General features: G+C 34.1%; 1 protein-coding gene across 1 annotated transcript; it reads left to right on the top strand.

Annotated features, from left to right (window-relative positions):
• Nucleotides 1-12,024: 12,024 nt before the first annotated feature.
• LOC137741460 (beta-amyrin 28-monooxygenase-like) lies at nt 12,025-15,923 on the top strand. The gene is made up of 3 exons (XM_068481165.1): nt 12,025-13,045; nt 14,328-14,515; nt 15,616-15,923. Exons 1-3 carry the CDS (start codon nt 12,031-12,033, stop codon nt 15,919-15,921), a joined length of 1,509 nt encoding a protein of 502 aa, XP_068337266.1. The 5' UTR covers nt 12,025-12,030; the 3' UTR covers nt 15,922-15,923.
• Nucleotides 15,924-16,922: the final 999 nt, after the last annotated feature.

Here is a 16,922-nt window from a genome sequence, read left to right as displayed (position 1 = left end):
CGAGTTCCATGTTATCAAAGTTCATCATCTGCCATTAGGCAAAAAACTGTTTGTAAACTACAGTAAGTTTTAATAAAACTTATTTTCATTAAATACTTACATCACTAATTTTAATTCATTATTCTTATGGATATATCAAATATATTTAATTATCTGTCATCCATGGATATTCCGTTTCAAGAGGAATGATTGAGATTGAGAGAGTTAAGCTGGGAATCCCGCTTGCATGTGCTGCTAGCTGTTAAAGGCTGACGAATGATGAAGTTTCACTGTGGATTCACCATCTGCTTTTCAGAAAAGTTGGATGAACAGTGATTTGTTTGGTGTTACTATTAATGAATAGTATCTTGTCAGGAATCTGAAATGATGACTACTACTGCTGATGATGCTTTTCAGGATACGATCTCATGGGAAATTATTACAATTTTGAATTTCAAATTTCATACGAGTCTTGGGCATCTGGGTAGTCCGACCATTTGGCCGGATGCTGGGATGAGGCGTCCGATAAGTCTGAATCTGAGTTTGAGTCTTCTTTTTTATGGAGCATTGTTGCTTCGGCCATTAGCTGTTGAGCTAAGTCAAGGAGTTGAGAAGATTTTGAGGATCAATTACCAACAACCTGAAAGATGTACAAATGGGGAGGAACCAACAGATATCAACAGTAAATCTATTCCAAGTATACTGTCTCTAAAATCAGTGAATCTAGCATCTCGGAGACATAAAAGAATATAGGCATTAAGACTTTTTCTTGTTAATGGTTTAACAGCTATCTGGACTAAACCAATATGAATATAGTTATGACCATCTTTCCTATGAGATTTGATTTGTTCAGGAGAAAATAATTGACAAGTCTCATGTTCTTTACTAAGAGCATAAGCATTTTCAACTGTTTTAACATGATGTTCAGATTTAAAAGAGGTCAAAGACCATTTTTTCTTGTAAATATTTTTGCTTGAAACTTTTGGAATATTCCAATCACCAAAATCAATGCTTTCATCAGTTTGAAAATCAAGGTTCTTCATTTATGATATCTGGTATAGTTCCTAAGTTGGATCTGGAGCTAATGCTGGCCATTGAATTATATCTAAACAATCTACTCATGATAATCACAAATCAGAAACCATAGCATTAATTGATTCCAATGCAGACTTGAATTACATTCAAGAAGGGTTAATTCCTACTAAGTATTATCATAAGTCTACTGAAATACTTAGTGCTGCGAATCAATCCCCTATGAAATTAAAATATGAAATTCCAAAAGCTCACATTTGTCAAAACAATATTTGTTTTAAAACTCCATTTGTTTTAATTAAAAATATTTCTGATCCAGTTATATTAGGACTCCATTTCATAGCTTTAATTTATCCTTTTAAGGTTCATCATAATCGAATTACTACTAGTATATTAGGACAAAAAATTACCTTTGAGTTATGCATGGAAACAGATCTCAAAAAGTTAAAACAACTCCAGAAGGACAATGTCTCCAAATTTATTAACCAAATCAATATGAAATCTCAACAAATTAATTTCTTATAATAAGAGATAAACACAAAAGAACTGAAGAACAGCAAACAAATAAGTCTTTATTAGAATCCATTAACCAGTTTTCTGATAAACTTGTTAAGGAAATCTATTCGGATATCCCCAACGCCTTTTGGCATAGAAAATAACATATTGTTAAACTCCCTTGTGTTAGGGATTTCAATGAATCGAAAATCCCAACTAAAGTGAGACTCATCCAAATGAATCAAGCAATTTTAGAGTTTTGTAAAGCAGAAATTAACCAGCTTCTAGAAAAAAGAATTATTCGAAAAAGCAAATCCCCATGGTCATGCCCATCATTTTATGTTCAGAAGAATGTCGAATTAGAAAGAGGCACTCCATGATTAGTTATTAACTATAAACCTTTAAATGATGTTTTGGAATGGATTCGATATCCAATTCCCAATAAAAGAAATTTAATAAAGAGACTTTCTCAAGCAACTGTTTTTTCCAAATTTGATATGAAATCAGGTTTTTAGCAAATCCAAATTCATGAAACTGATAAATATAAAACTGCTTTTGTCAATCCTTTCGGACATTATGAATGGAATGTAATGCCTTTCAGTTTAAAAAATGCACCAAGTGAATTCCAAAATATTATGAATGAAATTTTTAATTCATATAATCATTTTTCAATTCTTTATATTGATAACGTTATAATTTTTTCAAAATCAATAAATGAACATTGGAAACATCTGTATACGTTTGCTAGGATCATCAAAACTAATGGATTAGTTGTTTCAGCCACCAAGATTAAGTTATTTCAAACCAAAGTTAGATTTTTAGGATATCATATCCATAGGTCTACCATCCACCCAATAGATCGAGTCATCCAGTTTGCTGAAAAATTTCCAGATCAGAATACTGACAAAACTCAACTTCAGCGTTTTCTTGGATCACTCAATTATGTTTCTAAATTCTATCCTCATTTTCGACAACAATGCAAACCTTTATTTGATCGTCTTAAAGATAATCCTCTATCATGGTCTCTTATGCATACTTCTATTGTCAAATAGATAAAAAATCATGTCAAGACTTTGCCTTGCCTTGGCATTCCAACTCCCAACTCATTCAAAATAGTTGAAACCGATGCATCTGACATTGGTTATGGAGGTATCCTCAAACAGAAAACTTCTTCCGAAGCTCCTGAACAAATTGTTCGTTTTCATTCAGGAGTTTGAAATTCTACTCAACATAAGTATAGTACTATTAAGAAAGAGATATTATCTATTATATTATGCATTAGCAAATTTCAAGATGATTTATTAAATCAAAAATTTTTGGTACATGTTGATTGCAAATTTGCAAAACATGTTTTATAAAAAGATGTTCAAAATATTGCATCAAAACAGATTTTTGCACGCTGGCAAGCCGTATTAAGTATTTTTGATTTTGAAATTGAATACATTAAAGGCAGCTAGAATTGCATCCCCGATTTTCTGACCAGAGAATTTTTGCAGGGGAAGAAGGGGTACTAACCAAAGAAGGTCCTAACCACTCTAACCCCAGCACCAGTAAAACAGGAATCTATTCCCGATTCCTCATCAGCCTTAGCCATCACAAACAGATTCACTACCCTAGGATCAACCATAGGAAATATCCGACCAAATTATCAAACAGCATTAACTACCCAATACGATCCTTACTCTCCTCTTCAAACCCCATCTCATTCGAGACCAAAAACAGCTAGCTTTGCTAAAACATCACCATATCTCAAAAATCCAAATTCAGAAAGGCTTTTTAGCATCCCACATCATATTGATAAAAATCAATCACCATAACGCATTGCCAAAATTCTCCTTCCCCCAAATTATCATTATCTTCCGACTGAATCTTTCAAAAGCCTCAAATATTACCAAGCCATTCTCTCTGAGACAGAAAGCATTGCTATCAAACCTATTTTTAGCACTACCCATGAAAATAAAATATTATACCATTCCCTCCACATCGGAAAATTTCTTTCTGAACAAGAATAAGGAATTCCCCACTACCATACCACATCTTTTATTTCCGCAATCTAAATTCTATGGATGGTTTTACCGCCTAATCTATCTCTGATATTTTATTTACTGTTGATATCTGTTGGTTCCTCCCCATTTGAAGGTTCTTTGTACGTCTTTTATTTCCGCAATCTTAATTCTATGGACGGTGTTACCGCCACCAATCTCTGCACCTTCAACATATGCTTTACTAGAAGACCAGCAATTTCCTGAACTACCCACCATTTCACCCATCTGGTTCTGTAAATACCACCATTGTCTGCTTGTTTGAGGATACCTCCATAACCAATGTCAGATGCATCGGTTTCAACTATTTTGAATGAGTTGGGAGTTGGAATGCCAAGACAATGCAAAGTCTTGACATGATTTTTTATCTGTTTGACAATGAAAGTATGCATAGGAGACCATGATGTAGGAGACCATGATGGAGGATTATCTTTAAAACGATCAAATAAAGGTTTGCATTGTTGTCGAAGATGAGGATAGAATTCTATACACACACACACACATACACACACATACACACACATACACACTCTAGCATTTGTCTACACACTTTGTGTATATAAACACATTTTTTTAGAAAATGAGAAGGAGAGAGGGAGAGAGGGAAAACGTTGGGGGGGGGGGGGAGTGGGAGGTTTTTGTTTTTGGTTTTTTATTTTTTATTTATTTATTTATTTTTAAATATTGAAGGTATTTTAACATCATCTGTAGGTGAGGCTTCAATAAAAAACAGTAAAATTTGGACGTGTGAAATTACATTATTGCCCATCATTTTTTTTGTGTGATAGAAGACTAAGTATTCTTTTCACCCTCTTTTGGTTGACAAAAAGGGTTTCATTAATTAATAGGAATATATATATATATATATATATATATATTATTTGATGTTATTATATTTTATGTAGAAAAATTTAATTAATTTATACAAATTTACGTAAATTCGTCTAGACCGTCTAAAATCCTGCTTAATTTTAGCGTAGCCGTTTAAGCATTAGGTCTCAGTTTGCCAACTAATTAATGCCTGATGTTTTTTAAAACTTTGGATAAAAGTCAAAATTTGGCTAGAAATTCTTCTTCTTGATGGTTTACAACTAACACCTTACATTCATGTTAATCAAAATGCTAGCTTGGACGTTTCAGTTATGCTAATCACATCCAAATCTTTTACCTGTACAAGGAAACTTTTTCCATGCAGATGTAATTGTCAGTTTCCTCACTGCTGCACATTTTTTCAAACTACATTGTGATTGGGAGGTGAATTGTCTGCCCTCCCATTCCATACTCTCTTCATGCTCTCCTATGATGTGTGGTCATGGTTAAACTACGTCAACATTTTATATTAATTTGATAAAAAGTAATAGGAATATAAAATATTGACGTGGTTTAACCGTGACCACACAAACATGAGGGCATGAGGAGAGTATGGAAATGAGAAGGCAGAAAATCCACCTCTTTGTGATTGTACCTTCATAGTACAAAATTGCCTACTTTAGTCATTTCCGTCCAAATTATTGTTAAATTTTTTATAAAAATGTTTTGGATTAATAAGAGAATAATAAGAAAAAATAACAAATAAAGAAGAATTTAAAAGAAAAAAGAAGGTATGAAATCCCACCACTGTCCAAAGCACCACAAACGGAGCTACATAAGGCCCAGGGGAGGCATCCGCCCCCACTCAGTTTTTTGGGTGAGAGGAAAAAATGTAATATAACAATTAAAAGTTTGAGTTTGGTTCCAAACATTCCACGTTTCCTAACCTAAACCAAACTCAATTGAAATGGGGGGTTTCATACATACATTGAATTCAAATGATCAAGTATCACAATGACACAACAATTTTACTCCGCAATGTATTTATATGAATTTACTGCATCCATTGGTTAAGGGCATTACAATTTAGAATTTAGTTTTCTAATTTAGAGATTTTTTTATTGTACCTTGTTCTCAACAACCTAAAACCCATTATTTTACTTGGTTGTGTTAGGATGCCCCCATTTAAAAAAATCTCTAGCTTCGTCCCTGCAAAGTACCACACCCCAACATACAAACCACCATGAATCGTCATATCAGCCACGTTTCTTTCTCTTACCTTTACCTCGATCCACCACCCCTGCCACCAGGAACAGCCCCAACAACCACCCCACACTCTTTCTCACAAAATTCTTCAGCGTACGATCCTCCACTTCCAATTAATCTCCCCCTATCCCTGTCCCAACTCTCACCGACGTTGACTGCACACAACCCTAACCCTAGGTTCCCTAACTAAGCCGCGACATCTCGTGCAACGGGAACTCGCCGAATAGGACGAACCAGGATTGGGTTCGTGGTTCTCGAGTTTGGCTGCGAAGACAATAAAATCCAATTCGCATTCCTCAGCCTAAAAAAACGTCAGGTACCAAACCAAAATAGTTCGGTTCGGTTCGGCTCAGTTTGTGGTTTTCATTTCGGTTATTGAACTGATACCAGCCCTAGTTTTCGGGTTGGTATGATATTGGTGTGCTTTAAAAAAAAATGTTTCTATTGTGCTGTGAGAATAAGCTCATTTTTGTTGCTTCACGTTTTCAGCATTTTTCACCTAAAACTGTTAAAATAAGTTGTTTTTAAGTGTTTACTAAACACATTTTTGAGTTCAGCTTTTTTTTATACCCACTTTTTATAAAAAAACTTCAGTACCAAACCAGTACTTCGTTATATCAATTTGTACCTCTTGTATAGATACACAATTCTTTAGTAATCTCTACCTCTTGTATGGATTTTTTATCCCTTTTTTATTCACCTCTTAATTTGGTAAATTCAAAAAAAAAAAAATTTGGTAAATTCCATTTTTTTTAGTTTTCATTTTAATAAGTATATAAGATTCAAGATTCAAATTTAAGAATAAAAGGATGCATTAAATTAGTTTTGGATTTTAATAAGTGTACAATCAAATATATAGGATTCAAAATTCAAAGTTTAAGAGTAAAGGATGCATAAAAAAAAAAAAAAAACCAATTATTTGATGTGGTTTGAAGAACTACCAGATTTGATTTAATATTCTCTATTTAAGGATAATAATTTCATTTTGTAATATGGTGTGGAACGCTCTTTTTTCTTAGACAGTGTTAAATTCCCTACAAATTTTTTATCAAGACCCTTAATATGCACCCTAGTCTTAGCATTGTACTTATTCCCTCATTACTAATGAATATCGTACTACTTAAAAAAAAGGATGCATAAAATTAGGGAATTTATTTTGTTCTTCTTATTAGCCTTTAAGGGACAAAATAGACATAAAAATAAGAATTAAAATATTTAAAAGAAACTTTAACGAAAAACTCATGGTACTGTTCACTTTAACGAAAAATCACATTTTTACACTAAAAAGTCAATCTCGGTACTATTCATTTTACCCTTTATTTTGTCCTTATCGTTAAAACTCAAAGTTTTCAAACTATTTTCATTAGTTTTCCTATATTTAAACCTATATTAAGTGCCATCAAGTTGCCGATGTGGATAAGTGGGTTTTTCCTATAATTTGTATAGTTTTTTTAACAAACGATATTATCTACACTAAGAAGAAAAATGTAAACTTAACCTCATAATCAACAATAATTTGTATAAGTGACCGGTCTGGTTTGGTATTGTTGTGCTTTGAAAAAAAACTGCTCCTACTGTGCCGTGAGAATAAATAGTTGTGAAATAAAGCAGCAGAGTGTTTGGTAAACTTTTTTGTAAAACTGCTTTTGGAAAGAAAAAAAAGCAGTATTATAGTTTTTGGTAAACTTTTATTTAAAACAACTATGACTGTGTGAAATGACCAAAAAAGATATAATACTAGATGTGCCATTAATTTAATTTTCTTAACAAATAAAGATGAATTACTAAATATACTTTATTTTTTTCAAAGCATAGCAATACCAAACCAGCTTTTTAATAGTAGTTATGAACAAAAATGATTTCTAAAGAAGCAAAATCCCACACAAAACTGAAACCTATCTTGTTATCCAACATTTCATATTATGTTATTTTTTGCTTAACTACTTAACAGAAGCATTTCAGTTCAAGGTTCGAAGAAAAAACCCCGAATGGGATATTTAATGTAACAAAATTAACTTTAATGAATCTCAAGATACCATGCATCAAATCACAACAAAGATCACCTTACACGTATAGTAGAATCTAAGCATTTGGAAACTTAGCAACACAACATTGTCAAAGAAAATTGAGAATTTCATTCAGACAAAAGAAATGGCAAGTCTCAAAACAAAACACTACACTCAACATAGAGGTATCATCCTACTCTCTTTCACTGACCACTAGGCAGCGTCTTGATAATATCCGAATCACCTAAAGACAATACCAAATGACAAAGTTAGCCAAATCAGTTTTTCACAGGTCGGCAAACAAATTGCTTAGAATGATACGAAAACTATGGAGTACCTACATCAATGATGCTAAGGCAAAACACCCGGAAGTACTTTCCACATGTTGTACCAAGCTCAACATTGTCTGAAAATAGAACAAATGGTAAGTCAGATGAAAAGATACAAGTATAGTAGGCAAACTAATTCTCATTTTATTAAAATAAAATGAATAAAAGTATAAGACTCAGGATTTTGCAACATATATGATCATACTTATGTTATACATGGAAGCACGAAGAAAGACCCAAAATACTAATTAGTAGAGGGCATTCCTATTCCATACAGGATATAGAACTAGACGATAAATAAAAAGGCATTTTATGCATGCGAGAATTTCAAACATAATGAGAGTAGTGTGACCTAAGAGTAACTCAACTAGACTAAGCAATAACATACTACCACAACAAACCAATATTTTAAGGAAGGAAGATATATGTTCCTAAGTCACGCAAACACATAACAAGATGTGAATGGAAGAATTAATGAATACCCACAACGAAGTATACTGTCTAGTGAAAATCCAAGAGCCAAAAGGGTAAGGTAAGATGACCAAGACAATCAGGCACCATGGACTAATCGACACAATGAGATAAGTTGTAACATCTAACAACCAATACATATCCTATTAATCTAAACCTTTTGCGTACCAGCAATCACAGAACAATCAAACAGCTAAACCTTCTGCTACACTAGAAATGAACAAAAACGCTGCAATTACCAAAAGGATTGTAAGATGCTTACCATAAAACTCATATCAAAATATTCATCAGAGAAGACCAACAAATTCAAGCTTATTGGATGATTCTAACATCTCCTAAATTGCAGATATCAACACATAACCCGAACCCGATATACACCTTTACCAAAAACATACAATTTCATTTTTCATTCACCTTTTTATCCTTCTACAAAACTCTACAACAAAAGTGCCAATAACAATTCCCTTAATTTAATTAATTTGAGTGCCTTATGACATTGGTTTAAGTATAGCTCACATTTTGGGGCTTTCAATATAGATGTGGATTGATATTCATTTTGTCTTGATCTTTTTGTCAGGTCATTTATTGGAATTTCTTAGAAGTTAAACGATGAGATGAAGAATAGAAGATGGGGCTGTTTGCAACGAGTTAATCCAAGAGGAAAGGATAATAAATTGGTGATTAAGCTTGTCAGTTATGGAAAGAAAATGAAACAGACATGGGAAGGCAAAGAACAAGGAACGGTTGAGTTATAATTGACTTAATAATGGGTTGATAAATGACCATTATTCAAGAGCGATATGGAGGTTGTCTTCGCAGCAGCTCAATATAACCATTCCCATTTTTATGTTTTTGGATCAGCTTGCCCCTTCATAATTTTAGACTTTTTCTGATTTTATTTCAGTTTAAATCTCCCTAGCTAAGGCTGGGGGGGAACCTATGTTATGATTATGTAGTTTTATTATTTCGATTCTATTTCGGAGTTTCAATGTCAATTTTATATTGTGGATGTTCAATGGAATTTCTAATTTATTCTATTTTCAGATTGATGAATGTTGGTTATAATTCATAGGTTTAATCATGTTTTTCCTATAGTTTTGTTTCACATTCATGCTTTTAGTGGATTAATAAATTAGTAGATTGCTATGATTTTGACAGAGTAATTTCTTAATATTTTGTGTCGTAGGTACAAATTATATTTGGGATTATTTCTATACGAAATTGAATGGGCATTTTGTTTTGAATATCTACAATGAAAATCACTTTTCAAGTAGTTTTGTTGAGGAAAATTTAATTGCTATATTTTCCGGTTGAGAGTACTTGTTGTTGGTATCTCAGTTGAGTTATAAAAAGGATTCGAAATAGTGAAGTTGCATAGTTGTTGCGGGTGAAACCCTAATGCTTTAGTGTTTTTAATTGTTGAACTTTTCTTCTATAAGTTACATCTCATTCGATATTGTTCTTTGTTCCAATCTTGATAATTATGCGTTCTTTTTCAACACTCTCTAAGGCATACGACACTCGGACTTCGAGTTTAGATTGCTACGCGACACCTGCACTTGGGTTTAATAAGCACCTAACAAGCACACTTTGCCAAGTCTGCTTGTTAAGGAAATTGGATTTCTATATCATCCCTATCAAGGATACTACATGATCCTCTTTTCACAATGGATTCAAGGGAATAATTGTGGACTAATTTAATCAAAATGTGGACCATGTAAATAGTTATGGTTTTGGTTGATGTATCGGCACACTAGTCATATATAGGTCCACACACATTGCTACTAACCTCTGGGTCAATTTTTCTTTGAGGGCACACCATCTGGATTATCCCATAAAGTCTAAAAGATTGGATAATGTCGGAGAGTTTATATCGAAGATTTTTTCTACAAGTATAGCATGTCTTTTGGGTTTGAAATCGAACATCGAATTCCCTATGTTCACTCTAAAACAGTCTCGCAAAGCTATCATAAAGCACAATTAAATTGATTGCCTGGACCTTGGTGAGTGCACTAAGCTTTCAGTTCTTTAATTTAATGTGTACAATCAAATATATAAAATTCAAAAATTCAAATTTAAGAATAAAAGGATGCATGAAATTAAAGAGCTTATTTTGTTCTTATTAGCCTAGGGGTAAAATAGACATAAAATTAAGAAACAAAATATTTAAACCTATGTTAAATCTTATCGGTTGCTTAAATTATATTCGTGAAAATCAAGGTTTGCCGAATTAGTATCGGTTGTATGGACACAAATACTCAAAAGAAATAAGTGCATTGATTGGAAATGTGGTTCGGCCGTTGGAATGACAAACTCTAAAATGTACTTGTAAATATCTAATCATAAAATGGGTTCAGCTTTCAATGTGTTGAACAATGTACCTTGATAACATCTCACTCGCCAATAGACTAATGGGATGACCTATTCCAACAATGACTCATAAATTCCTGATTAATAGAGACTTGGATAGGTAGCCAACCAAACCCGAAGTAGTGCTATTTATTCCAACTCAAGCCTTAATTGCCTGGCTCTATCATAGATTGCTTTCACAATATTGTTTATCCAAGCGAGAGTTTGCGCATAACGTCTGTATGTTGAGTTGAAGATCTACGGATAAAATAATAATAATAATAATAATAATAAACTAACCACCACGTGCATTAAGTGCAGCGACACTACCACACTCTAACTCAATCAGCCACTATTTGCTAATGAAGACCACGTGCACATGCATCTTTGATCTTTCATCCAATGGAACTCTAGGATATATATATCATGACAATCCCTTCCACCCATTTTTGCGTGACAATAATCCTTCTGATATTTATCCAAATAGAAGACCACATGCAGCTGTGAAATGCCATCTCCTTTCAAATACCATCTCCCCTTTTAAAATACCAAATGTCTGACTTTATCTCCATTCAGTCTAATCAGTTCTCATCACCAGACCATTGCATCAGGAGTCAAAATCTCCAAGGTGGCCAAAGCAACATCACAAATGAATAATAAAAAGATATACCATTTGTCTTCATGTGATAATCATCCCATCTTTCTTGCTTTGAAAATCATATCTATAATAAACACAACCGTGCTTGGATGTACATCCACATTATTCCACCACCATTCCAACTAGCTAGGATCTAGATAATATTAAGTCAAAATAACTGAATAAATTATTAAGAAATAATTATTATAACTAAAATCATAATATTATTCTTAAATGATAAAAATTATTTTAACAATTATGTCATCCATTTGTCTAAAAATATGCTCATTCATTGACCTCGTTTGCTCAGATCAATACGTAAAATCAGGTCCAAACACTTAGATAATGACTTATGTATTTTTTACCTCATCTGGAAGAAGGAAGCAGTAAACAAAGACGGCTGGGCATGCAAAAATTAATCTAAAGTCAAAAATTTTGTGGAGACTAGAATTTGGTGTACAAAATTATATGATTCGCGAGAAGGCTTGCTTTGTTGCTTCGAGCTAACTCAGCTATTTTCTTTTAATTCATTGATCCTTCCATTCTTAATATATATAGGATCGATTTATGGCTTGCTTGGGTTCAATACTTGAATTATAAGTAGATCGAGCGTAATGGAGCTTTTGTACTTGATCTTAATTAGTTCTGTGCTTACCTGTGTTTCTCTCTACTATGTTTTTAACAATATCCATGTCGCCGGCGGCATGAAAAATGTAAAACTTGATCGTCATCCGCTCCCACCTGGAAGCACAGGATGGCCAATCATCGGTGAAACCCTGGAGTACCTAAGCACGGCTAAAAAGGGTGTCCCGGAAAATTTCGTGTTAGACAGGATAAACAAGTACTTGTCATCCGCCGGCAATTCTTGCAAGGTTTTCAAGACATCGCTGTTGCTTCAAGACATGGCAGTGCTGTGCACTGCGGGAGGAAACAAGTTCCTCTTTTCGAACGAGGAAAAACTGGTCAAGTCGTGGTGGCCGGCTTACTTGGATAAGCTTATCGTTGGTAACTCAGAAAAAACACTCAATATTACTGAGGAGTCCAATCGATTTCGCATGATTCTCGCTCCGTATCTGAAGCCTGCCGGCCTCCAAAAGTATATAGGAACCATGGATTCGGTCACCAAAAAATATTTGGTTACCTATTGGGACCATAAAGATCAAGTGAAGGTTCATCAACATGCAAAGAAATATGCGTTTACGTTGTCATGTAAACTCATGTTAGATACGGAGGATCCACAACTATTGGGCATACTACAAAGGCTATTGAAGGATTTGTCTTCTGGGTTCACGGCATTGCCAATCGATCTTCCGGGCACAACATTTAACCGAGCCATTCGAGCATCGAGGCAACTCAGGGAAGAAATTGAGAAGATTGTGGTTGAGAGGAGAATAAAGCTTTCCGCTGCTAGTGCCTATAGTATGGTCAACGAAGATGGTGATCACGGAGATATGTTGTCGAGCTTATTGATGGAGACATATAGTGACGGGAAACAGATAACCGAATCGGAGATTGCCGACAAGTTGTACGGTGTTATAGTTGCTGGCCACGACGGTCTAAGCAGTGCGTTGACTACCATTATGATGTATCTGGCGGAGCTTCCTCAAGTCTATGATGCCGTGTTTAAAGGTAATTAAGCTACATTTTCATGGATTTATCAAGAATATCCTCAATTAGAATCATTTCTCGTCGTAGTCAAATTGAAATATTATATAAATTATCACAACCCTAGACTTGGTCTCTACTCAAGTTGCAATAACGAATTGGATAATGCTTGCGTGTTGGGGAATGATCGGTTATTCCCCACTTATAAATAATGTATCTTCATAGATAAAACTTTATAATCGAAATAAATTCTTAATATTCATTTGAAGATCATCTATAAAAAAAAAAAAAATTATTCAAATTTGATATCGTTTAGTCATTTAAATGTATTAAACAAATCAATGGTTTATAATGAATATGCTATTTGGTACATATACCGTTAATTTATTATGATAAATTTAGATGACTAAACAGGCACCGATTCGAATGATTTTTTGTAAGGATCTTCAAATAGAGATTAAGAGATTGCGCGGTTCCGATTATGAAATCTTATGATCAAGACACCTTATTTGTAAGGAGGAATGCGCACATTTTCTCCAAGAAAGAAATACAAGAATTATCCTAACTAATTTGTAATTCTCTAGGCTCTAGCTCTAGCCAAGTAGAAACAAAATTCTCTATTTAAAATTTAGAAAATCAACCATCATAATCTTCTCATCCAACGTGATTCAGGAAATTGAGGGATTAATATGGCACCTCAATAAATTAGTCTTTTAAGAACCTGCTTGTCAAGTGGCCATGTTAATTAAGAGAAGTAGTGATCGAGGTCAATTATGTGAATTTTGTACGCATGTATTAATTAGGTTTTACAGTTTATTTTTACAAGGATGTATCTTCAGATTTTTTTTTGGGTAAAAATAATTATCTTTAACTAAGGATTTAGAAAATAAATGGTCAATATCATGAAATGACGTTGGGGAGTGGACAAAAATGACTTAGTGCCACATTAACTTGCTAACCAGTTAATAATATGCATGTACATAATTTCACTTTATTCAACTAATTAAGAATAGGTTGCTTACTTACTGACACTTACTGACACTGTACTACCTATTAATAAAAGACTCTTTGTTAACCAAAAACAAAGAAAAATATTATTTTTTATGCATAATTAAAAGAAAATATCAGGAAAAAAATATAGGTACTAAAATAATTTCACACATTTTTTTTTTCCTTTACTCACCCACATGTCATCAAAGCTTGTTTCTATTAAGAGTGTTTAATTTTTTTTTTCTTTTGAACAAAATTAAGAGTATTAATTAAACCCTAACTAATTAATACGGTGGCCAAAATTAAACTTGAACAGAACAAATGGAGATTGCAAACTCAAAAGCAGCAGAAGAGCTGCTGAACTGGGGAGACGTACAAAAGATGAAATATTCATGGAGCGTGGCATGTGAAGCAATGAGATTGTTGCCACCAAGTCTTGGGACTTTTAGAGAGGCCACGACCGACTTCGTTTATGAAGGACATCTAATACCAAAAGGAATGAAGGTAAATTATAATTATAATAATTATTATTAGTATTATTAGAGATGTGATATTCACACACCCCTTTTTACTTCTTCCACACCTTTTTAGTTTTCGGCCGTCGGATCGGATGAATTGAGAAAAATTAACGGACATAAATTAACAAGGGGTGTGTGAGAAGTAAAAAGGAGTGTGTGGATAGCACACCCCTATTATTATTGGGATGGAGATAATTATAAATTAAATAAATCTTACTTCACTAATTATTAATAAATTAAAAGTATTAAAAAAAAACATTTATAGATTGTTATAATCAGCCTTGCTCTCATAAGGTCCTCATTTTGAGGATATGTAAGAACCAAATACATATTAGCCGCAAGATTATATTAGTTTAAATTCAAATGCTTAAGATATTTGACAACTCAATAGACCTTTTAGATCTAAACTAATATAATCTTGTTGCTAATATGCATTTGCTCCTCATAGGTCCTCAAAATGAGAACCATAGGAGAGCAAAACTCTATTATAATAATTTGGGTTAAGCCACACATGCTTATTATAATAAGTTGACATCGAACTTGCTATTTACAGCATTAAAATCTAAGACCTTTTGTTTACAATTGAAGAGAAATATCATTACATTAAGTGACTAATCAAGGGACGAAAGCAAATCCGAGACGTGCACTAGTCTCCTACACTTAATTAAGAGGGACTTTTAATGAATAGGGGTCATTGTTAGAGTCACTCTACAATGTGGTTCATCGTGAACATTTGAGAATTATTTGTGTATGAAAATACTAAAATTGGAAATTGTTTGACTAAATGACCATCACCATGAACATTCCGTTTTTCTCGACAACATTATTATATAGTTAGAGGACTATGGGTTCCTATTTCATTGATTTCCTTGGTAAGGTTGATCCATGAAAGTCAACATAATTGTTTCGTGGATCTACTTTTGATTCCTTTCGGGTAAATATTAAAAAGGGGAACGTCTTAAGTTATGGGGAATATATATGAGCGCACTGGACATGATATAAATGAATCTTTTAATACAATATATATAACTGAACTTAATTTAAACTTGATTACATATGTATATGTATGCATGGATGGATATGCAGTTGTATTGGCATCCGCATTCGACACACAAAAACCCAGAATGCTTCCCAAATCCAGAAAAGTTTGATCCGTCGAGGTTTGAGGGACAAGGACCACCTCCTTTCGCATTTGTTCCTTTCGGAGGAGGACCTCGAATGTGTCCCGGCAAAGAATACGCTCGACTCAAAATACTGGTGTTCATGCACAACGTGGTCACCAAATACAAGTTGGACAAGGTTTTTCCTGATGAGAAATTCATATGGACTCCTGTGCATCTTCCTACGAAAGGACTTCCAATAAAGCTTTTCCCTCACAACAAATCCAAATGACAACGTCGTAAGCCCTTAAAAATAAATAGTGGATGATCAACGATCGTATGATAATATGTAATGATATTGCAAACTGAATTTGGTTTTAGCTATGAGCTGTTGTTATTGTATAAATCTATCTGTTTGTAGTCTACACATGAATCCTATTCATGTATATGATTTCATTAATGAATAAAGATTGTAAAAGTTAACCATGTTTGAATTTAACTTTTTTTTTTTTTTTTTTTTTAAGTTGCCATATTGTTGACCCTAAGAATTACAAAGCCTACGTGGCGTGCAGGCCGAGTAACTAATAAGCTAACTACATCATTCGGTTGAATGCGGGGCGTGCCAACTCGTCGGCCGAGCTCGGCCGAGGAGTAAAATTTATTGATGTTGTGTTGAGCGCGTTGCTGACTTCTTTATCTTGCGACTGCGACCGACGAAGGAACACTCTCGGTCTTTGGGTTCTAGAGCCTGAAGACGAGGCTGCTAGTTCTGCGAAGTTCACAAATCGTCGGCGCCTGATTCGATCACTGTGATTATATTCGTAAGAGTATAGGCACGTCGAATCGACACCAAACTATATGGACACAAGTACTCAAATGTGATGTATGTCTTGATGGTGAATGTAGTTCGGCCGTTAGAATGCCGAACTCTGAAACTCACTTGTGAGTATCCAATCATAGAATCACTCGGCGTCCAGTACACCAAATAACGTAATTCGTAACACCTTACTACGCTGAGAGGGCTAACAAGGTGACCTCTGCCAACAAGGATTCGAAAACCCTTCTCGGCCGAGACTTGGATAGGTAACCAGTCGGCCTCGACGCAGTGCTGTTTATCCAAACTGAAGGTGCTTCTCGGTCGGCTGATTCTGTGGCAACAGTGCTGTTTATCCAAACTGAAGGTGTTCGCCGGGTGCCTCCACAGTGCTGTTTATCCAAACTGAAGGTGTGTCGGCTGAAAAAGAAAAGGAAAAAATCTCAAAGTATTTGAGAGGCTTTGCGCAGGGCAATTGT

This window comes from Pyrus communis, chromosome 8 (assembly GCF_963583255.1).
Source record: "Pyrus communis chromosome 8, drPyrComm1.1, whole genome shotgun sequence".
In the NCBI taxonomy this organism is placed as follows: domain Eukaryota; kingdom Viridiplantae; phylum Streptophyta; class Magnoliopsida; order Rosales; family Rosaceae; genus Pyrus; species Pyrus communis.
The sequence above is the reverse complement of the archived record's forward strand: the minus strand, read 5'-3'. Positions and strand labels throughout refer to the sequence as shown.

Coding starts and splice junctions, on each gene's coding strand:
- LOC137741460 (XM_068481165.1), top strand. CDS start 12,031: ATGGAGCTTTTGTACTTGATCTTAATTAGTTCTGTGCTTACCTGTGTT. Junction 13,046..14,327: donor CTATGATGCCGTGTTTAAAG/GTAATTAAGCTA, acceptor AAACTTGAACAG/AACAAATGGAGATTGCAAAC. Junction 14,516..15,615: donor TAATACCAAAAGGAATGAAG/GTAAATTATAAT, acceptor ATGGATATGCAG/TTGTATTGGCATCCGCATTC.